The 23,834-nt window shown below is 38.7% G+C and overlaps 1 protein-coding gene across 9 annotated transcripts in view; it reads right to left on the reverse strand.

The window, feature by feature from the left end:
* Positions 1 to 654: 654 nt before the first annotated feature.
* Positions 655 to 23,834, reverse strand: part of USP37 (ubiquitin specific peptidase 37) — an 86,808-nt gene continuing 63,628 nt past the window's right edge. For all 9 annotated transcript variants that reach the window (XM_070772226.1, XM_070772219.1, XM_019976683.2 and 6 more), the window contains 6 exons: positions 15,596 to 15,762; positions 13,569 to 13,629; positions 8,540 to 8,655; positions 6,578 to 6,647; positions 5,705 to 5,843; positions 655 to 5,194 (listed from right to left, as the gene is read on the reverse strand). In XM_070772226.1, the coding sequence (XP_070628327.1) occupies positions 5,107 to 5,194; positions 5,705 to 5,843; positions 6,578 to 6,647; positions 8,540 to 8,655; positions 13,569 to 13,629; positions 15,596 to 15,762 (641 nt within the window). In that variant the 3' untranslated portion in view covers positions 655 to 5,106. The remainder of the gene's footprint in view (positions 5,195 to 5,704; positions 5,844 to 6,577; positions 6,648 to 8,539; positions 8,656 to 13,568; positions 13,630 to 15,595; positions 15,763 to 23,834) is intronic.

Raw genomic sequence — 23,834 nt, forward strand, 5'->3', positions numbered from 1 at the left:
CGAGCAACCCAGCACTCCATGGAACCTCAGTTACGGAGAGCCTCCCCTAGGGCTTTATCATGGCTCATCTTTAATTATGGCAGGTGGGCCGAAGCATTTTTCAGTTTTACATCTTTCCCAGAGTAATGGCTTTTCTTTTTCACATGTATTTACGTAAATAAATTTACATGTATTTAACATAGAAGGAAGTTACTGCCTTCCTCAGGTGATAAGTTAAAGGGACTTGTTCTTTGGAAGAGCTGAATGATCCAGGTGATGGCCCTATTTAAGAGGTTCCACAACACTCACTAACCAGTACCCAGTGAGAAACACATACCCACTGGGCCTGGGCTAGGGGCCTAACAGCAAGTACGAAATGCCAACACTATTTCACCTTCTCCCTGATACTCTTAATAGTAAGGCAAAGGAAGAACACAGTTTAGGCCAATGTTGGATTTACAAACTGTTGTGCAGAACCTCTGCAGAGCTTCACAGGCTCCTCAGAGAAGGCTGGTGCTGACTCAGCCATACTAGGTGTGCGGCCCCACTCCCTTTAAGGTACAACAGTGTTGCTTCAAAGTCCAAGTCAGAAGACCAACAGAATGTGATTTTCACAACTTCAACTGGTGAGGTGTCTGCAAGAATGTGTCCTCAGAAATAAACAGCCAAACAACACAAGGTTAATAAAGGCTTTAATTTCACACACAAAAAAACTCTATGCATAATTTAAAAGGTAAACAAAAAACAAGAAAAAACCGTAAAGGGTACAGAGGAACAGTTCTGCTAAAACACAGATAAAGTGCCGCTCCATACAAAATAACGAATCAGAATCAAAAGTCACTCTGAACACAAAGAAAACCACCTCACAAATAATGTGGCCAAAGCTGCCAGGTTTGCCTGGTAGTGGCTCAACTAGGTAAAGATGAAGAAGCTTACTTCTGTTCTCTCTGTAGCATAAACAAACAACACTGAGATAGGCCAGAGAAGTTGGAGATGGAAGGAAAAGAGTGGGGGTAAACCTAAAGACAAGGTGTGTCTCTCTTCCACCCCTCTGTTCTTGAGACAGACCAGTCCAGATGACTGCTCGTTTTGGCATTGGACCCAATCAACTCCAGTCCTGATCCAGACCCTCATCTACTCTATTCAGACAGCAGTGGACATGTACTTCAAACCTCTGCACTTTTTAAGTCCAAATGACTGAAATCAACGGCTTATATCCATACTGGCACATTTTTTAAACTTGAAAACCTCAGATACATAGCACACACGGAAAGGAAAATTTTCTGTGTATAAATATATGTGATACAACAAAAGAGTCTGTCTGAAGTTTAGTAATCAAAGCATGCCATAAAGGAGTCAGTGGTCGTGGTGAGACACAGCAAAAGAAATCTGTCACAAAATTCTCAAGGCCTAACAAACTATTGTCTTCCAATAAAATATATATATATATTTTTTTCAGATGTTAATAAGAAACAGAGACAAAATTAGAATTCTGAAGTAACACATCAGAAAGATGTTAAGAGGGAAGAAATCTGTTTTTGTACACAACTTAAAGAGCATTATTTGGTGTAAAGCAAGATGGGGAGAAAGAAAAAGATGTATCTGTTTTGGGGGGGATACTTTTGTGTGACTTGCATCTAGTATTGGGTTGCTGGTGACTTTTCTGAAAATCTCCATGTATATACAGGATCCACTTGGGAGATCCAGCTCTGCTTCCCTGACTTAAAATAAAAGACCACTTCAGGGGAATCACTTAAACAGGGCAAAAAGTACTAAGAACATACACTGTAGTCACTCCAGAGGACAGAGAAGAAAGAGGAAGAAGGGTAATTTTTACTTAGTATAATCTCTTTCCAGTAGATCACAAATGAGTTTACAAAGTACCTTTTCTTTCCCTGTCTCCAACCCCCATGCTCTCTCTACACTCGTCATGCTCAATTACATATGAGAAACTGCCAAGAATCTCTTTAATTTAGGTGTTTCCAAATAGTTTTCATTATACAACTACATATTCAGCTGTACATGTGTAGAAGTGTATTTATAGAGATACATAATGGTAACTGCAGTATGGAAGAATAAGTAAATTCATGAATTCACTTGCTGAGGTCTTACAAGTTTTTCTTTTAGAAGAATTTTACACTTGACCAAGGAGAGAAATAAATATCTAGTACTTGCCTCCCAGAGTTAATGAACTGATCTTTAAGTATCACTGTATACTTCTTAAAACGTAAACATATTTACATTTGTTATTGAGCCATTAAGTTAGGTCTGAAATTAACAGACCACGGCAAGTAAACAAGTAGCTCTTGGAATCAAAATACAAATAGAAGAATAATTCATGGATTTGCTTCTTTTTCTATTCTGCTGAGACAAAACTTCAGAGTTTGTACACACATACATATTCCCAACACAACAGAATCTATCTTCCTGTAAGCCTAAATTATAGTTTGGACTTCTAAAATGATAGTAACATCTGGCCACCTGCAACTTTCCAATCCTTTGTAGTAATACTAGGTGGTAAGAATTAATGTTTGAATTTTAGTTTCATTTTCCCGTTCAAAATATTCCAATTAAGATGAACTGTGTGTAAAATTAAGTACTGTCAAGTTTCAATTCAAAGTCATTTAAAGTAATGTAACCGTATTTGGTATTTTCAATAGGAATATTAGTTATTGTGCAAGCTGCCTGGAACTGAAGCACTCTGTCCTTACCTATTTTGTCCCTTTCTGGCACTAACATGTCAAGTGCCCCATCTTCTGATTCTGAGCAAACTGCACAAAAAATATAATCTACCGGTAATTTTAAAATAAATACTGTCAGCTCAAAAAAAAAAACAGAAAACAAACCCCATCAATATGGTCTGGCTGCTTTCCATCTGTAGTCATTAACCCTTCACGGAACCAAAATGAGAAATTAACTTAGTAGTGAAAGGGGTAATAGCTGAAGGAGTGAAGGGAGAAAGGAAGGCTGACCAGGCCAAAACAACAGACGTATCTACGGAACTTCAAGTCCCAAACGTGCAAGTATACGAGCAGTGAGATAACTCATCTCCTAGTTTGATCTAGTAAGTCCTGCCCGAGACATGAAGAGCAAATTAAATTAGGTTTAAGCCAAGTGTACTTCAAAACCATACACACAAGCTACGAAAAGCAAGTCAAACAAGGATACTCATGGGCAACCTGGGCTTACGGCATCACTTCTACTTGTTTAAATGCCCTAAATGCACCCACTCACGTCAAATCATTCCCATTTTTAAAAGCACCTCTCTCAAACTCTCAAGTATAGACACAGAGAAGTAATAAATAGCTAAAGAATTTGATTACCACTTCACTCATATATGAGAAAATAGTTTTTTTTCCCAAGGGGAAAAAAAAAAGCCTCCCTAGTGGAAACAAAATTTTAAAAGCTAGCTTTTTAAACAAGTATTTTCCCCTGCTCTATACTGCTCCTGCATGTCCTACCACCACACCATTCAGCAACATTCACGACATTGACAGGTAGGAGACAAAGCTTTCATCAGTAGTTAAGCAAAAGTGCTGGGGCCACTTACAATTGAAAGATTCAATATTTTAGAACAGGTTACTATGTCAGAACATATCCAAGTTTCTTTTCTTTTTTTTTTTTTCATATCCAAGTTTCAAGAGTAGGGCTGGAGCTCTCTTAAGGCAATCTTCTAGAAAAGATGTTACATCTTCTGTGATGATGGACTTAAAAATGAAAGAAAATGTTGAAGGTTTCATTTTGCTATACTTAACTCTGTGTGATCCTAATGATTCCTGGCCTCACAAATTTATTTTAGGAACAGAGAATTCTACTCTCAAACTCATTCTTTATATGGTTTCACAAGCTGCTTAACCAAGCAGGTTATGTCAGCTGAGTGATATAACTCACTTAAATGTTGCACCCCCATTTGACCTCAACTCAAAGCACCTAAAAAGTAATAAATCTATTATGCACCTTTGTTATTTGTTAGCTTCTGGAATTACCTAAACCTATCACATTTTAATTCTCACCCTGTTTGAACAGCAAGGCAAATGATTAATGGTTAAGCTTTTCCCGCAGCTCGCGTGCTCAATTTCACCTTTGCAGCAGGGCTTTCAGCTTTAGTGGTCCAGAGTTTCAGCTTGAACACAAGAATACTCCTCCTGACCTCTCTATGTCTGGGAGACAGAGATGCTAGTATTCTTCATTTTCCTTAGGTATTCTTGTTGGGGAGTCCCAACTGGGACATCACTTTCCTACCTCTTACAGTTTTTGCTTCAGTCTGTTAGGGTAATGCTTGCTCCATGGAAGAATGACACAGAAGAAAAAAAAAAGATTCTATCTTCATCACAATAATACAGATGATACACAATGAACATACTGTGTGAAGATTCTTTTCAAAGAAAACAAAGTGTACAATGAATATCAAATGTGGCAACACAGCACATTCCAAAGCACCAAAAATCCATTTCTTGGGACTGCATGTAAACAGCAAAAGCATTACAAATCCATGAAATATATATATATTTTTTATAAAAGCTCCTCAAGTCAGATGGCAGAAATGCCCCTCCTTTGCCGGGAGGACAAACTGTCATTAGTGTAACATGGAGAGCTGGCTTTCCAGTGAACTTTACTAATAAGAAACACACATGAAAGATCAAACTTGAGTGAAATTACTCAAGGAACATAAAAGCTAAATGCCAAATGATATGTATATCCTCATACATTTCTCAAGTGAATGGACTCTTTGACAACTTTTCTTTTCCAAACTGCTGTGCTATTAATTTTGAGCAGGCATACTCTGGTGGCCTATTCTAACTGTTTAAGGCTCCATTCATTCCACAAATATGTGTGTATGTACATATATATATATATTTACAACATGTATTCCTAAGACAAAAGGAAGTGCCACTCCTGTAGGAGAAAAAAAAGGATAATCAGCTACAGATGTGAGACCAGTTTCCATAAAACAATTAATATGGAGCGTTCCGCATAATTGCAGTTCTCGTCTTTTGGTTTGGCCCTGAGCTGTTTGTTGCTCCCGCATCAAGTAGAGTTCCAAATTCTTCTCAGGCAGAGGAAAGAGAAGTGGGTGGCAGTAAGAGAGAATATGCAGTGCACACTGCCAACCCAGGGGTTTGTTCCTCATGAAACCTGACGAGTGGTCTTCCCCACTTCCAGGTTAAGTGCCTGAGAGTTCTTTTCTGTTTCCAGCAGCTCATCAAATATCTCCCTTAAAATAAAACAAAAAAAATTAAACAGGAAATTCAGTGAGCAAATACAAGGACAGACAGAAAAATAGACATAGATAAAGCCTGCATTATCCCATTTGATGCCTAAATTATATTAAATAAGCAGCTCATTCATTTTATTATCATCTTAACCCCATGTGCTGATTCTTGAAAATACTTAGGGGGGAATGGCAACAACTAGCTTTGATAGAAAGGCTATGTATTTCCTATCTATGGAACTCAGATCTTCTAGCTGATATAATGAAAGACAATAACAGGACAGCTTCCATCATAATAAGCTCTTAAGCTCTATATCTACATTTTACTGTGAGAAGAATAATTAATGCTGAGTTAAGAGAAACATCATTTTGGAAATATCAAGATATGAGCCCTAATAAAAATAATAAATTGTCAACCAATTTAACTGATGGGTACATTTTATCCTTAAAGGAAAAAGAAAAGAGTTTAGGAGATTTTTAGCCAAAAACTTCAGACTGGGCAACGCTTCTTACTTGTGCATATAAAAGAAGATGTAGCCACTCCGATCTCGATCACTCTGCACAGAAGCCTCTTGGATTTTAGATACCTCTAGGTCATTATATGTAAACCATGCCTGCTTCTTAATGTCGTACACATCACTAATGTAGTGACCTTAAAGAAATAAAAATTAAATTTTTAAAAATAAAATATTGAATTATTCTCAGGTGTAGGAAGTGGCAGAAACAGTCAACCCATTTCACCTTACTTCCAACAATATTTCCAAAACCCATTAAAAAATTACAGAAATTTAAGGGGGGAATACTGGAGAAGGAAATGGCAACCCACTCCAGTATTCTTGCCTGGAGAATCCTATGGACAGAGGAGTCTGACGGGCTATAGTCCATGGGGTTGCAAAGAGTCGGACACGACTGAGCGACTAAACAGAAAGGGGCAAATATGCTATGCCAGGACAACTTTTGTGATATATGTATTTTGCTTAGGAAAATCTGGGTCATTTGTGAATAGAGAAATCAGAACAGCTGCACCTATTAACACATACAATGTGATAAAAGAAAATATTTCAAAGTTTTTCTTTTTTCTCAAAAGATTGATTTATTGAGCACCTCCTGCAAGTGACACACCTTTGCTCTGGTGCCTCATGGCACCCCAGGATGACCCTGGGCTGGGGTCACTTATGTGGACTTGGGCCCAATCTCAAAGCTGGCGTTCTTTCCTCCTCAGCAGTCTGCCTCTTGGCTAAGGCTCTGAGAAGGGGCCCCCAGGGTTCAAAGTTTTCTGTGATGCATTCAACTCACACCTCACAAAGCTAGGCTCAGAGAAACTCAATAAGGAGTAAATGCTGACTGGTCCATTTATAAAATGCTGAAATCCTAATGTCCGTTTACCTGAAGACGAAGTGCTACCAATGTGACTGACAACACTGATGAGCCGATAGGAATGAGGAAGATTTCCTGTCTGGAAAACAGAAGTGGGCATGACTTTTAACTCTTAATTTGTATAAAAGCAAAACACTGAATTTATTATCAGAGCTGACATGGGGAAGTTTCAATGTGTGAGGGGTTAGACTCAATAAAAAACTCAGTGGTTGGTACTGTTCATATCCTTTGAACCAAGAATTATACTCCCAACTAAGAATTTATTCTAAGAAAATAATTAAAAAGAAGAAAATGTATATATATATAAAACTATTCACTGTAGCATTATCTATAATAATGAATAACTGGAACTAAAAATACGCCCAGTAATAAAGGTTACAGGTATTTCAACAGAGTTCAATATTATTCAGTTATTTTAAGAAAAAAAAAAAAAAAACCATGGTTTAGCAAAATGTTAACTTGTTTTTAAAACCTACATGAGCATACACATTATAACTACAGATCTCTATGAATAGATAATGTTAATGGTTAAGTACTAAAAAACAGAATGAAAATAATGAAAACAGGTGCTATATTGTTGAAGGGATTATAGATAAACTTTTATATTTTAAATATTTTAAGGAAAAGAAAATAAAACTGAAAAGTGATATTCATGCACTTTAGGCATTACTATACAACATAATTTTGGGAAGAAACTGGAAAGAAATATAGCTATAGGTAGTCAAGTATGGATGTGAGAATTGGACTGTGAAGAAAGCTGAACGCTGAAGAACTGATGCTTTTGAACTGTGGTATTGGAGAAGACTCTTGAGAGTCCCTTGGACTGCAAGGAGATCCAACCAGTCCATTCTGAAGGAGATCAGTCCTGGGTGTTCTTTGGAAGGAATGATGCTAAAGCTGAAACTCCAGTACTTTGGCCACCTCATGCGAAGAGATGACTCATTGGAAAAGACTCTGATGCTGGGAGGGACTGGGGGCAGGAGGAGAAGGGGATGACAGAGGATGAGATGGCTGGATGGCATCACCGACTCGATGCACGTGAGTTTGCGTGAACTCTGGGAGTTGGTGATGGATAGGGAGGACTGGCATGCTGCAATTCATGGGGTCGCAAAGAGTTGGACACAACTGAGCAACTGAACTGAACTGAAGACAGAAACAATTAAAATGTTCAAATACTTTGATGCAGTAATTTATTTCTGAGGATTTCCTTAAAGAAGAAAATCCTAAATATAGAAAACATTATAATCATACACAGTTCCTTGATATTATAATGAAAAAAGAAAATTTAAATGCTCAGTGTTAGCTAAAAATTAAAATAAACAGAAGTTAGAACAGTGGGATCTGGGTAATTAAAATTATAAAAAAAAATTAGAAAATGGGAAAAAAGCAATTATTTAGGGGAAAAAAGGGTTAAAAAAAGATTCCAAGTGCTCTAGTTAAAAGTTATTAATTCAACAGTTTTCACTGAGTAACAATCAACTAGTTTTAGTATTTAACCTTAAAGATAAAATAATTTTGGTAAAACTGAAGGTGATTTAACATATATGTAACTTTGAGAGCTATTACTAAGTTATTACCTAAATGGCTGGATGGCAACACCGACTCAATGGACATGAGTTTGAGTGAACTCCAGGAGTTGGTGATGGACAGGGAGGCCTGGTGTGCTGCAATTCATGGGGTAGCAAAGAGTCGGACATGACTGAGCAACTGAACTGAACGGAACATGTACATGAGGCTGTCAAGAATGTATTTCTTTTTTTTTGTTTGTTTGTTTTTCTCTTTCTGTTTTGAATATTCTGTGTAAGTAATGAGAAGTAAAGCTCAAGAGAAAAGTGAGGACCATTTGATGGCTGCCAAAGGGGCAGAAATGAACCTGCAATGGACAATGACCGAGTCCTTTGAAGATAAGGAGCAGGAGGAGGAGTAGTGATAACGTGACCAGTTGTTTTACACAAGGAATATGTCACCCACCTCAGCATTTCTTTTCAGTTCCTCAGCTTCAGCTTCTGTGTACTCCATATCTAAAACATCTTCATTTCCAGAATCCTCATCAGAACCCAATGAATCCACAAAAGAGTTGTTAAACTCTAAAGAACACAAAGACAAAGTCTTGTAAAAGCTCTCAGAATAGACACAAAGAGATATAGTTGGGAAAAGGAAATACATCTGGAAGTACATATTTTATCATCCTAAGAAACAAAAGACATATTATTATTAGGGTTCCAACTCACCCAGCCTACTCTAGGGAATAACAATTCAGACACCAGTTATCTGTAAAAGAAATGTTTCCCTTTGTTTTAAACATATGTATATCAAAGAGGACAATACTCTTAAGAAAGGAATGAAACTGAAAAAGAGAATATAATTTGTTCAGTCCAGTTCAGTCACTCAGTCATGTCTCTTTGCGACCCCATGAATCGCAGCATGCCAGGCCTCCCTGTCCATCACCAACTCCCAGAGTTCACCCAAACTCACGTGCATCGAGTCGGTGATGCCATCCAGCCATCTCATCCTCTGTCATCCCCTTCTCCTCCTGCCCCCAGTCCCTCCCAGCATCAGAGTCTTTTCCAATGAGTCATCTCTTCGCATGAGGTGGCCAAAGTACTGGAGTTTCAGCTTTAGCATCATTCCTTCCAAAGAACACCCAGGGCTGATCTCCTTTAGGATGGACTGGTTGGATCTCCTTGCAGTCCAAGGGACTCTAGAGTCTCCTCCAACACCAGAGTTCAAAAGCATCAATTCTTCGGCGCTCAGCTTTCTTCACAGTCCAACTCTCACATCCATACATAACCACAGGAAAAACCATAGCCTTGACTAGACAGACCTTTGTTGGCAAAGTAACGTCTCTGCTTTTCAATATGCTATCTAGGTTGGTCATAACTTTCCTTCCAAGAAGTAAGCATCTTTTAATTTCATGGCTGCAGTCACCATCTGCAGTGATTTTGGAGCCCCCCAAAATAATGTCTGACACTGTTTCCACTGTTTCCCCATCTATTTCCCATGAAATGATGGGACCAGATGCCATGATCTTCATTTTCTGAATGCTGAGCTTTAAGCCCACTTTTTCACTCTCCTCTTTCACTTTCATCAAGAGGCTTTTTAGTTCCTCTTCACTTTCTGCCATAAGGGTGGTGTCATCTGCATATCTCAGGTTATTGATATTTCTCCTGGCAATCTTGATTCCAGCTTGTGCTTCTTCCAGCCCAGTGTTTCTCATGATGTACTCTTCATAGAAGTTAATTAAGCAGGGTAACAATATACAGCCTTGATGTACTCCTTTTCCTATTTGGAAGCAGTCTGTTGTTCCATGTCCAGATCTAACTGTTGCTTACTGACCTGCATATAGGTTTCTTAAGAGGCAGGTCAGGTGGTCTGGTATTCCCATCTCTTTCAGAATTTTCCACAGTTTATTGTGATCCACACAGTCAAAGGCTTTGGCATAGTCAATAAAGCAGAAATAGATGTTTTTCTGGAACTCTCTTGCTTTTTCCATGATCCAGCGGATGTTGGCAATTTGATCTCTGGTTCCTCTGTCTTTTCTTTTTTTTTTTTCTTTTTTTTGAGGGTTCTGAGCACCACATCAGGATCCCCAGCCTGGGGGTCCTGCGCTTGGAGGATGAGCCACCAGAGCATTTGGATTTAAAGGCTACTGCTACTGCTAAGTCACTTCAGTCGTGTCCGACTCTGTGCGACCCCATAGACGGCAGCCCACCAATCTCCACCGTCCCTGGGATTCTCCAGGCAAGAATACTGGAGTGGGTTGCCATTTCCTTCTCCAATGCATGAAAGTGAAAAGTAAAAGCGAACTTGCTCAGTCGTGTCTGACTCTTAGCGACCCCATGGACTGCAGCCCACCAGGCTCCTCCGTCCATGGGATTTTCCAGGCAAGAGTACTGGAGTGGGGTGCCATTGCCTTCTCCTCCTCTGTCTTTTCTAAAACCAGCTTGAACATCTGGAAGTTCACGGTTCACGTATTGCTGAAGCCTGGCTTGGAGAATTTTGAGCATTACTTTACTAGCGTGTGAGATGAGTGCAATTGTGCGGTAGTTTGAGCATTCTTTGGCATTGCCTTTCTTTGGGATTGGAATGAAAACTGACCTTTTCCAGTCCTGTGGCCACTGCTGAGTTTTCCAAATGTGCTGGCATATTGAGTGCAACACTTTCACAGCATCATCTTCCAGGATTTGAAAGAGCTCAACTGGAATTCCATCACCTCCACTAGCTTTGTTCATAGTGATGCTTTCTAAGGCCCACTTGACTTCACATTCCAGGATGTCTGGCTCGAGGTCAGTGATCACACCATCATGATTATCTTGGTCATGAAGATCTTTTTTGTGGAGTTCTTCTGTGTATTATTGCCACCTTTTCTTAATATCTTCTGCTTCTGTTAGGTCCATACCATTTCTGTCCTTTATCGAGCCCATCTTTGCATGAAATGTTCCCTTGGTATCTCTAATTTTCTTGAAGAGATCTCTAGTCTTTCCCATTCTGTTGTTTTCCTCTATTTCTTTACATTGATCGCTGAGGAAAGCTTTCTTATCTCTCCTTGCTATTCTTTGGAACTCTGCATTCAGATGCTTGTATCTTTCCTTTTCTCCTTTGCTTTTCAATTCTCTTCTTTTCACAGCTATTTGTACGGCCTCCTCAAACAGCCATTTTACTTTTTTGCATTTCTTTTCCATGGGGATGGTCTTGATCCCTGTCTCCTGTACAATGTCACAAATCTCCATCCATAGTTCATCAGGCACTCTATCTATCAGATCTAGTCCCTTAAATATATTTCTCACTTCCACTGTATAATCATAAGGAATTTGATTTAGGTCATGCCTGAATGGTCTAGTGGTTTTCCCTACTTTCTTCAATTTAAGTCTGAATTTGGCAATAAGGAGTTCATGATCTGAGCCACAGTCAGCTCCTGGTCTTGTTTTTGCTGACTGTATAGAGCTTCTCCATCTTTGGCTGCAAAGAATATAATCAATCTGATTTCAGTATTGACCATCTGGTGATGTCCATGTGTAGAGTCAGACATATATAAATTATTTGTCTAGAATATAATTTGTTGCATATGTTCCAATATGTTGCTGGTGCATATTATAGGTGCCACCAGCAAACATAAAATATCTCATAGAAAAGAGACCATAAAAAGATCAACATCCTTTCATTTTCTTCAATATTAAATCATACTTTGAACAAAAATAATGGAAATTCAACATTGAACTAAGTTTTACCTAAAATACACTAAATAGATAAAAAAATCCAAGATCCATTTTTTTTTCCTCCTTAATGATGTGCTTGCACTGGAAGAATCCATCTCTACTAATGGCTTCAAATAAAAAATCCCAGGAGCATTTGTACAGAAACAAAGACTTGTTTTACGCTTGTTTAAAAGTCATGAATAAAAAAAATAAAATAAAAATAAAAGTCATGAATACTTAAGAATGGGAAGAACAGGAAGAGATTATAGCATCAAAATTCTGGAAGCTGGAATATCCAGGGGTGACAGACTTAGCAGACCTAAGATAGTCAAAGCCAAAACCTAAGTCAGTAATGCAAAAGTTGAGAACCAATCCAATTTATATCACAGGGTCTTCAAAAGATACAACCTGGAAATACCAGGTACCTCTGAAATTGGAGGCTAAGAAGAGGATAAAAATAAGGATTAGGGAAAAGCTGTTTGAGTTACAGACTCCTAGAGCCACCCCTCCGCCCTACTTTATGCTGCTAGCCAATGACCGAAGTCTAGAGCTTTGCTCTCTGGAGAGTTTGTAAAACAGTCTCTGGATTGGGGGATTCCAGACACAAGGGACTACCATACCGAAAATGGGAGGAGACCACAGTGTGCATATTCAAAGATGTAACTCCCACCCTGACCCGAAGTAGGCCCTATTCCTATACGTTGCTTCCAGAACTCTGGCAGCAACATCTTTTACCTTTAGGCAAAGGCATAAAACTAGAACACTTTCTTTAGGAATCTTACCAGCCCAAGAGGAGGCCTAAAATATTAATACCATCCCCTAAATAGCAAAATCCTATAAAACTCAAAGTTGACAAGCTCTAGCTATTCATATACTCAGAGCTTCCAATAATCTTTTTAGTCCCTTACTCTTTTTTTAATAAAAAAGATTTATTTATTTATTTTTTGGCTGTGCTGAGTCTTCACTGCTGTGCGTGGGCTTTCTCTAGCTGCGGTGAGCTGGGGCTATTCTTTGTTGTGGTGCATGGGCTTCTCACTGCAGTGGCTTCTCTTGTTCACAGCTCTCAGGCTATAGTGTGGGCTCAGTAGGTGTGGCGCACAGGCTTAGTTCCTCCATAGCAAGTGGGATCTCCCTGGACCAGGGATTGAACCTGTGTCCCGTGTATTGGCAGGCAGAATCTTAACCAATGGACCACCAGGAAGTCTTTAGTTCCCTACTCTTAATCATGAATTGACAGCCAAGGATCACTAGAGACTAAGGATTACTAGATAACTGAGGAAAGGCTCTAACATGGAATATAAAGACCAAAATAAACACACAGGACAGAGCAAAATGGAGAAAAGAGATCTACTCAGGGAGATGAAAACATCAAATACACACAAAAAATGAACTATGTTTAATATCCTCAGAGTTGAGATGGTATTGCTTTCATGAACCACCCTACCCCAAAATCTTATAAAAAGTAGCAATCACAAACCAGTTCTTAAAAATCAGAAATATAATAGACATAAAATACTAAAAAAAAGTTTGAAGTTGGTGATAATGTTGGAGAAACTTTCCAGACAGTAGAGAAAAATAATAAAAAGATGGAAAACTAAAGAGATGAGAAAATTATGTTTGAGTGTTTGGTTTCCTCCGGGAGGGAGGGAAGGGGTATACAAGTAACTTCTAAGGTTCTATTTCTTTACCTGGGAGGTGTTCAAATTTGTTATTGTTATTAAAAATGACAAAAACATTTGATATACTCCTGTGTGTGATACATTTCATCATACAAAAAAAAAATGTAATTAAAGTAATCTCCATACCTTGAAGACTTAACTCTGTAGCTCTTTTGAGGTCATCATCTTCTTTCTGTTCCCAAGCCTCCTAAAGGAACAAGGACAAAACTAAGGTATTTAAAGAAGTATTGATTAAACTTACTTAATAAGGATAAAGTCAGCTGCTCTGAAAGTATTTGCTAATAATGCTTTCTATAAAATTATGAATGTTTAGAATATGACCTCTTGAGAGAGATGGAGAAGTTCTTTACTTTTTCCAAAACTGTCTTCCTACTACGGCCAGTTTTAAGCTACCAATGTAACTCTGACTGCAGATTTGGGAAGAGCTATGTATAGTGGGCTCTCCTAGGCTGACAGGGAGCTGGCTCTACCACATCACTGAGCCTACATCTATGACAACAAGGTAAAACAAAATTTCCACAAAATACTATTAATAGATTTCTATGCTTTTCTAATATATCTGAGGTTTTCTTTAAAGAAAAAAAAAAGTACCTCTGAAAATGTCTCAACTAGATACTAATTATAAAAAGGAATAGGAAAATGTTGACTACAAATTTTCCCTTTCATCTTGAGAGAAAAGATCATTTACAAAGGATGCATGTTTTATACTTTTGTCAATTCTAGACTTGTTTTTAAAGTTAAATATATAAGAAGCTTAGAATGAGCTATTCTGCATTATAGTCCTAGGAGCAATAATACTGTGTTCAAGAAAGTCACAGAGGTGTTCTCTAAGAGGAAATATGATTACTTAAATTTATCCAAGTATATAAAGTCTACATTGAGACAAGATGGTAAAGGACTCTCTTTTAGTAATTAATAGAATTATGCAGGGCTTCCCTGGTGGCTCAGCAGTAAAGAATCTGCCTGCCAACACAGGAGACATAGGTTCAACCCCTGGGTTGGGAAGATCCCCTGGAGAAGGAAATGGCAACTCATTCCAGTGTTTTAGCCTGGGATATCCCATGGACAGAGGAGTCCAGGGAGCTACAGTCCAGGGGTTGTAGAAAGTTGTGTGCACAACTTAGCGACTAAACAAGAAGGTGTGCCAACTAAAGAAACCTTCATCTCATAATCCTCACATCTGAGAAAAAGAAGACAATTTTAACCAGGTCAGTTGACAAGAAAAGTATGTGAAAAGGAAGGTTGCTAAAATATTTTCTTTTTCCTTCTTTTCTCTTTTTCTGCAAAGGGCAACCCACCCCAGTATTCTTGCCTGGGGAATCCTATGGACATAGGAGCCTAGGGGGCTACTGTCCACAGGGTTGCAGAGCTGGACATGCCGGAGCACGCACGCATGCCCTATGAGGAACTACTGCTAAGAAATAAAATTTCTTTTCCACTGAAAGGAAGTTTTCTGAAACAGATGATTACTATAAACAATCTGTAAAACAGTTTGACATATATATATTTTTGATGACAAGGCAATTAGGGAGGTACTTTTTATAAATAAAAGGATACAGAACAGCTGGTTCTGAAACAGTTTTAAAGCAGCAGTTCTCCACACTGCCTGCACATTAGAATCATTGCTGGAAGTTTAGGAAAATAAAAAAGAAGAAAGAAATCTAGTCTCCCAGACCACATCTGAGATCAATTATATCAGAATTTCTGAGGGAAAGAACAACCCTGGCATCAGTATTCTTTTTAAAGCTCCCCAGATAAAATGCAGTTAAAATTAAGACCCGATATTCTTTGCCTTAAAATATTAATGATAAAATCATGATCGCATATTGGCTGTTTTAACTGCTTACAAAATAAAACTGGACTAGGAATGATCTCCAGTAATCCATCTTGCTTTAGCACGCAACAAGTCATGGTAATAGAAGGTAACCAACAAGACATTTTGTTGCACTTGGAGTAAAAGAAAAAAAAAAATCAGTAATTGTTTCAAACCTAAGGAAAAGGCCCAAAGCAAGTTTAGTTTGTTTAGGTGGCTCAGTGATTTACTGCATGTAAATCACCTGGAACAATGCCTGACATAAAGTGCTTAACAAACGTTTTTTACTATTATTATTGCTCTATCTCTTGGAAAAGACAGATATGGAGTTATTTCTTACTTGCTCCTGGAGGCTCTGAGCCAATGCCTGCTGAAGCTCCTGTTCCTCCCTCTCACGCTCCATATCATACTGCTGGAGCCAATCAACCTCTCCTTGAGATCCTTCTGGAGTTTTATTCTCTTTATTTTCATCACAGTCTTTAGTTATCTCAGTAAAACTGGCAGGATCTGAGGAAGCAGAACAGAACATCACCGGGAAATTCTCTTATAAACTGAAATCTCTGCACTAGAGTGATATGTATTATTCAAAGAGTAATGCATCCTAACCCCAGACATAACTTGCTTGGGACATACAATCTCCCCTTGCTACATCTAGATCAGGGCTTCCTTATCTCAGTACTACTGGCACTTTGGGTGGGATTTTTGTTTGGATGGGGAGAGGGCTCCCCTGTACACTGTATAATATTTAGCAATATCCTTGACCTCTACCTACTAGATGCCAGTAGCAACCCAACCCTCCCTAGTTGTGACAACCAAAAGTAACACTGTTAAATGTCCCCTGGGGAACAAAACTGCCCTCAGTTGAGAACCAGCGACCTACAGTAATGGTTCTGAAACTTAACCAATCATTAGAAGCACCGTGGTTAAGGATAGAGACAAAAAAATAGCCATATTCATAGGTTATGTCACATGACCAATTACTAGGAATAAAGTATTGTTTAGGATAAATAAAGTAAGAATTAGGATAGAATGATTAGGCTAATTATTGAGATTTTCCCTTACTACACTGTATATCATGAGTATTTTTACATTAACAATCGTATGAGCCTTGTGCATATTCTAAATAAAAGAGCTACATAAAATATGTAATACACATTTCATGTACCATAAAAATATATGACAACATATTATGTTTAAAACATTTACCCATGGAGATAAGAAAAAGATTAATCTTTCATTTTTTTCTGTTCATTCTCAATTTCTAGATTAGAGCCTCCTAGTGCTAATGCCCAGAGAAGGCAATGGCACCCCACTCCAGTACTATTGCCTGGAAAATCCCATGGATGGAGGAGCCTGGTGGGCTGCAGTCCATGGGGTCGTGAAGAGTTGGACACTACTGAGCGACTTCATTTTCACTTTTCACTTTCATGCACTGGAGAAAGAAATGGCAACCCACTCCAGTGTTCTTGCCTGGACAATCCCAGGGACAGGGGAGCCTGGTGGGCTGCCATCTATGGGGTCACACAGAGTCGGACAGGACTGAAGTGACTCAGCAGCAGCAGCAGCGCTAATGCCACTGCCTCATATGTCCAAACAACGAAGTATGATGTTCCGACCATTCTGTCAGTGCATGTTCTGAGTTCTAGTAGCAGAACTCCTTACACTTACATGGATTGGAGGATAGCCAGTAGAGCACCCATTCATCACCACTGGACAATTAGCATCTATTATATACTTTCTCCTTATTCTAGTGTTAGCCAGAATAAACAGTATAGGTAAAATTTTATTCTGGTTACCTGAAATTTCATTGTAATTTTTAATACAGGTAAGAGTGGGGAGAAAAGCAAGGAACCTCCTTCCCTCTTTCCCTTCTCAAACATTTTACCAAAGCAAAAACTTTCACCTCAACAAGTTAAGGAAGTTCTCATAAAAAAAAGTTTAGCCAGTCGGTAAGAATTTTGACTTTACAGGCTCATTTCATATAGACTGTTTTAAAATTAGTGTGTGCTCTTTACCTGCCCCAATACTGAATTGGAACCATTGGAAATGGTAAATACTTTTCCATAATACAGACAACTCTGAAGCTTACAGCATTTTGGTTTTAGACTAAATCAGCAACTAGTCATTTTTTAGTTGAACTGACTTACTGACTGAATTAGACAAAGAAATAGCAACCCAATCCAGCATTCTTGTCTAGAGAATCCTCTGGACAGAGGAGCCTGGTGGGCTGCTGTCTATGGGGTCGCACAGAGTCGGACACAACTGAAGTGACTTAAGCAACAGCAGCAACTGACTGAATATTTACCATTAAAACTTATTCTGAATATTCATTAAAAGAAACTCAGGATATATTAAGTGCAAAAAGCAGTATGATTCCAATTAAAAAAAATTTTTTTAACTCCTCCATTTTTGGAGAAACAATCATTTCCAAAGCCTAGAAGGGGTGGCTCTGAAGCATATAAAATCCTGCCTGTCCCTTTGGCCTTAGTTTACTGGACCAGGAATGAATATCTGAAAGAGTTAACCAGTTGGACCACTTCTGGAAATTTGGAACCGAGACATTCAAAGTTAGTTGATGTTAAGCACTTCAAGTGGAAAAAAGATTTGGGAGTTGAGGCTGCTATTTTAGGAAATAAGATGAACATTATTACTTTTATTCAAAACATACTCATAAAAATAGGCGACAGAGGCACAATTCTTAACCAATAATTTTCAGCACTCAATGTACCAATATATCTCATACAATCCTAGAATTACACTAGCAATTAATGCATGTGATAGCAAACAGGTATAAGAAACTTTGAGATGCTAAAAAGCTCAATATACATCTGTCTTCAGAACAAGATTATCAGATGGATACAAAAAACAGTTCAGATCTAGAAATAAATAAGACTATGAGATGAAAAACACACTTTAAAGGAACTGGCACAGTGGATCAGAGGGGGTGCATGTGATAAAAACTCAACATTCTTATACTAATTAGATTATCTGCTGCTTCTCCCATCCCAAATGAAAGCTGCTGCTTCTTTTCTACATTCTGTATTTCAGTCAAGGGGTAAGTGTCCACCCAGTTTTTTTTTTAAGACAGAAATCTGGGAGTCATTCTGACTTCTCATTTACCCACTCATATTAGATAAAGTGTTATTTCCCACCTCTCTCTTGAATCCATCAACTGTTTTTTTTTTTCCAATGCCAAATGTTGGCTTAGGGTACATTAACTTTTGGTTTGGGCTACTGTAGTAACTTTCTAACAGTTCTCACAGGATACTTTGGTTCTTCTTTAAATTATGCACTACACTGCAGTGAATTATCTTTTTCAAATACAAATCTTTATCAAATACCTTTTGCTTAAAATTATTCAATAACTTCCTAATGCTTTTGAAATAAAAGTCCAAACTTCTAAACATGACTTTAGGCCAGGTAAAAACTGGAGTCTGTGTAACTCTCTAGGCTCATCTTTTGCTTTTTCCCCCTCAACATTAATGTTCTAGCCATGCAGATCATTCTGAACTTTTAAGGTTCATTAACTTACCATGGCCTTTCTCACATCTGGACCTTTGCACACACACTCTTCCCCCCGTCTTTGGTTAACAGTGAAATCTTACTTAACCAGTCTTTCTTTCCCTCTTCAGTTGATTCAAGAGATGAGCAATGTGACGCACTCCAAATATTTACTGAGAATCAAGCTAGGTGCCAGGTACTGCTAAAGAAGTTGAGGATATAGTGATAATTAAGGCAAGATGACCCTTTCCCTGAAGGAGCTAAAGTGCAAAGGCTTGGAGATGAAAATGAGCTTAGCATGAGGGACACACAGAGAGAGTATCAGTATGGCTAAAACAGCAGAGTGAAAGAGGGGCAAGGTGAAGACAGGCCATAGTGAGAAGCCTGGATTAAGTGTAATGGGAAATCACAGTAAGTTCAAGGCAGAAGGGTAATGTATGATTTATGCTTCAGAAAGATTACGCTGGCAGCTTTGCTCATGAAAGAAGGTCTGTAGTGGGGTGAGAGTGAAGGAAGAGACATTAGGAATCAACTGTAGTGGCCCAAGTGAGAGTTGGAAGACTAGAGTTATAGTTATGAAGATGTTGATAAGTGATTGGATTCAGGATATATTTTGGAGGTATAATAGACTAGACCTATTGATGGACTGAATATGAGGTATAAACAAATAAACAAAAAAAACCAAGGGAGATATATTTTTGGCTTGAACCAAAAAACGGTGGATGGTGATACCACTTGCTGATATGGTACAAGGTTACTGGGGTGGGGGTGGCAGCTAAAAATCAGTCAACCAAATGGACATTTCAAGTAGGCATTTAAATATGTAAGTTTAAAGCTCAGGGGAGAGATCTAGGCAAGGATATGAATTTGATATTCCATCAGTATGTGAGGTTATGGGAACATGTAAGATCACTTAGAGAGAGAGCTTTAGAAAAAAAGACAGCTAAGGATAGTGTTCTGGGAATATTCCAACAGTTACAGTTCTGATGAGGAAAGCAAAATCAAAACCAAAAAAACCCTAGGATGAATGGTTGGTTTAGTAGGAAGAAAAAACCAGGCAAGAGTAGTTTATAGAAAAAAGTTTATAAAGCTTTACATGTTAAGGAGGGAGTGGTGGAGTTTATGAAATATTGCTACTATAAACTTGATACATTTTAGTGGAGTGGTGGAGGTAAAAGCCCATTTTGAGAGTGTAGACAAGAGAATGGGAGATGATAAGAAAAAAGAGAGAATGAGTAAAACGACTCTTTCAAAGGATTTTTCCGGGAGGGGAGCAAACAAAAGGGGCAACAGCTATAGGGAAACACAAGATCATAATACGGTTCTTTAAAAAGGGTAATATTAAGAAACAACAGAGTGATTTAGAAAAGATGCATAAGAGAAACAGTATAACATAACAGTATAATTTCAAGACAGTCTTTAGAAGGCACAAGTAGATGAGATCCTGGATATCAATGAATGAAGGGATTGACCTTAAATAAGAATAAGGACATTTCCTCCATAACAAAGATGAAGGCACAGCTTTCATCTGATTGCATCTATTTTCTTTGAAAGACCTACAGCTAAGTTGTGAGCCCAGATCATATGTGGAAGGAGAACTATAGATTTAAGACATTATGGAGACCAAGAAAAGAAATTTACTAAGGAACTATAACAGAACTGACAAGCAGAATTCAGTGCCCATGTTACACTGTGGCTGTGAATTTGAGGAAAGTATAGTCATCACAGTTTTGTGATTTTTCTCCAGCAATCTTTAGCTGCTTGGGTGAAGGTATGGAGTAAAAAGATGGTTGAGCTGCAAAATAGGATTTCATTAGGCAACAGAGGAACAAACAGAGGAAAGAGAGAAGAGAATCAGAATATGGCATATAGGCTGGGGAGGGAAGTGATAACAAAGGGGAGGTGATGAAGAGCCAAAAAGTAGAAGACAACAGACTGGAAGTCTTAATGAGATCAGGTAATTGTTGAAGTAAGTTTTTGTTGTTCAGTCACTCAGTCATGTCCTTTGTGACATGACTTGGACCTCTTTGTGACCTCATGGACTGCAGCACGCCAGGCTTCCTTGTCCTTCACCATCTCCCAGAGTCTGCTCAAACTCATGTCCATTGAGTCAGTGATGCCATCCAACCATCTGATATTCTGTTATCCCCTTCTCCTCCTGCCTTCAATCTTTCCCAGCATCAGGGTCTTTTCAAATAAGTCAGCTCTTCGCATCAGGTGGCCAAAGTATTGGAGTTGCAGCTTCAACATCAGTCCTTTCAGTAAATATTCAGGACTGATTTCCTTTCGGATGGACTGGGACTCTCAAGAGTCTTCTCCAACATTACAGTTCAAAAGCATCAAATCTTTGGCGTTTAGCCTTCCTTATGGTCCAACTCTCACATCCATACATGACTAGTAGAAAAACCATACCTTTGACTATACAGACCTTTTTGGCAAAGTAATATCTCTGCTTTTTAACATGCTATCTAGGTTTGTCATAGCTTTTCTTCCAAGGAGCAAGCATTTTTTAAACTTCATGGCTGCAGTCACCATCTGCAGTGATTCTGGAACCCAAGAAAATAAAGTCTGTCACTGTTTCCACTGTTTCCCCATCTATTTGCCATGAAGAGATGTGACTAGATGCCATGATCTTAGTTTTCTGAATGTTGAGTTTTCAGCCAACTTTTTCACTCTCCTCTTTCACTTTCAAGGGTCTTTAGCTCCTCTTTGCTTTCTGCCATAAGGGTGTTATCACCTGCATATCTGAGGTTATTGATATTTCTCTTGGCAATCTTGATTCTAGTTTGTGCTGCATCCAGTCTGGCATTTTGCATGATGTACTCTGCACAGAAGTTAAATAAGCAGGGTGACAATATACAATAAAGCCTTGATATACTCTCCTCAGTTTGGAACCAGTCTGTTGTTCCATGTCTGGTTCTAACTGTTGCTTCTTGATCTGCATACAGGTTCCCCAGGAGGCAGGTAAGGTAATCTGGTATTCTCATATCTTTAAGAATTTTCCACAGTTTGTTGTCATCCACAGTCAAAGGCTTTAGCGTAGTCAATGAAGCAGATGTTTTTTCTGGAATTCTCTTGCTTTTTCTATGATTCAACAGATGTTGGCAATTTGATCTCTGGTTCCTCTACCATTTCTAAATCCAGTTTGAACATTTGGAAGTTCTCAGTTCACGTACTGTTGAAGCCTAGCTTGGAGAATTTTGAGCATTACTTTGCTAACATGTGAAATGAGTGCAACTGTGTGGTAATTTGAACATTCTTTGGCAAGAAATAAAGAGAATAGAAGAATGACATTACTTGAGCTAGGAGGAGAAATGGGTTAGAGAAAGATACTTGAAATGAGTATTTCAAAGGTGATACAGTTACTGATGATGACAAAATCTAGGGAGATAGTTCTCAAACTTTAACATCAGAATCAACTGGAATCAAAAGACAGAATGCTGAGCCCCAACATCCAGAGTTTCTCATTCATTAGGTGAGGGGTGGGGGTCAAGAATGGCATTTCCAGCAAGTTCCTACATGATATTGATAGCCTGGAGATATACTGTGAGAACTACTGGTTTGAGTTTCGTCAGTTGTCAAGATGGGGAAAAAGAAAAGTTCTTTGGAATTCACATTAGGAACTGAGAAACCAGGTGGTTGATAGGGACATTTAGGAGGATGCTGAAAGCCCTAAGAATGCTGATGGGAGTGGAATGATTGGAAGGTAAAAGATAGCTATAGAAAGAGATAATATGGCAAAGTCAGAAGTTACATGCTTCAAACGAGCAGGAATTTTTTTTAGGATGAAAGGAGACAAGCAGTTGGAACTGGCAATGGGCAACAAGGAGAAAAATGATCCCATCTCCATGCTCTGAAGTTTCAGGGTATGAAGTGGGGGGGTGGAGGGGGGGTGCGGAGGAATCCAAAACAGCTGTTAAAGAATAGTAGGACAATTTATAATGGGAGCTTTTCAAAGAAAAATTGGCCTTGACTAGAGACTAAAGGGACCTAACAACAAAATGCAGTGGGTAAGCTTTGGATTTGAGTTTTTTTTTAAAAGTGTAAAAAATACGTTACAGATCAATGGGAAAATGTATATGTGGGATCTCTATATATGGAATTATATATGGAATCACTCTTAACATTCTTAGGTATGCTAACTGTTACATAAGAAAATTTCCATGTACTTAGGAGAGTCAGGTTGAAGTGTTTCAGGGTAAAGTGTTATGATACTTGCAATTTCAAATAGTTCTATTAAAAAGAAGAGTGTGTGCATGCTCATTCTCCAAAGATGGCATCCAATGAACCATGCATATAGGTATTCTAACTCTGTGTAGTCCAACTCACAGTGAACACTTGCAGATCCTGTGAGTGCTTTAAGAAAATGTGACAGAACTGATTCTGTCCTAATTTTGAGCCTATACATTAAGGGCTTCCCTGGTGGCTAAGAGGGTAAAGCATCTGCCTGCAATGCGGGAGACTGGGGTTCAATCCCTGGGTCAGGAAGACCCCCTGGAGAAGGAAATGGCAACTCATTCCAGTACTCTTGCCTAGAAAATCCCATGGACGGAGGAGCCTGGTAGACTATAGTCCATGGGGTAGCAAAGAGTCAGACACAACTGAGAGACTTCACTTCACTTCATACATTAAGGACCTGGCAGATGCCCCTTTTGTGTTCTGGGGAGCCCTGAGCTATCATGTAAGACATTTGGCTACCATACTGAAGAGACCACATGGAAAGGGAGAGTCCCTGAGATTATATGAAGAGATGGAAAAGATGAAGAGAAGAGGAGGAGACAGATGGCCAGGGAAAGGGGACCAGAAGAACAGAGAGGCTATCTAGGCATCCCAGCTGATCCTTCTCACCAATACCACCAAGGTGCCAAGGTGAGCCATCTTGAATGTTACTGCCCAGTCAACAATACAGGGAGCAGAAGAACTACCATCAAAGACCAGTCAATCTATAGAATTATGACATATTAAAATAGCTGTTTTAAAGCACTAATTTTGGGGTAACTATCGCACAACTACACATATACATGGGGGCGGTGTGGAAGGGAGAAGAAAAAGAAAGTTACAAAATGTTAATGAATCTA

Source organism: Bos indicus, chromosome 2 (genome assembly GCF_029378745.1).
Source record: "Bos indicus isolate NIAB-ARS_2022 breed Sahiwal x Tharparkar chromosome 2, NIAB-ARS_B.indTharparkar_mat_pri_1.0, whole genome shotgun sequence".
NCBI lineage: Eukaryota > Metazoa > Chordata > Mammalia > Artiodactyla > Bovidae > Bos > Bos indicus.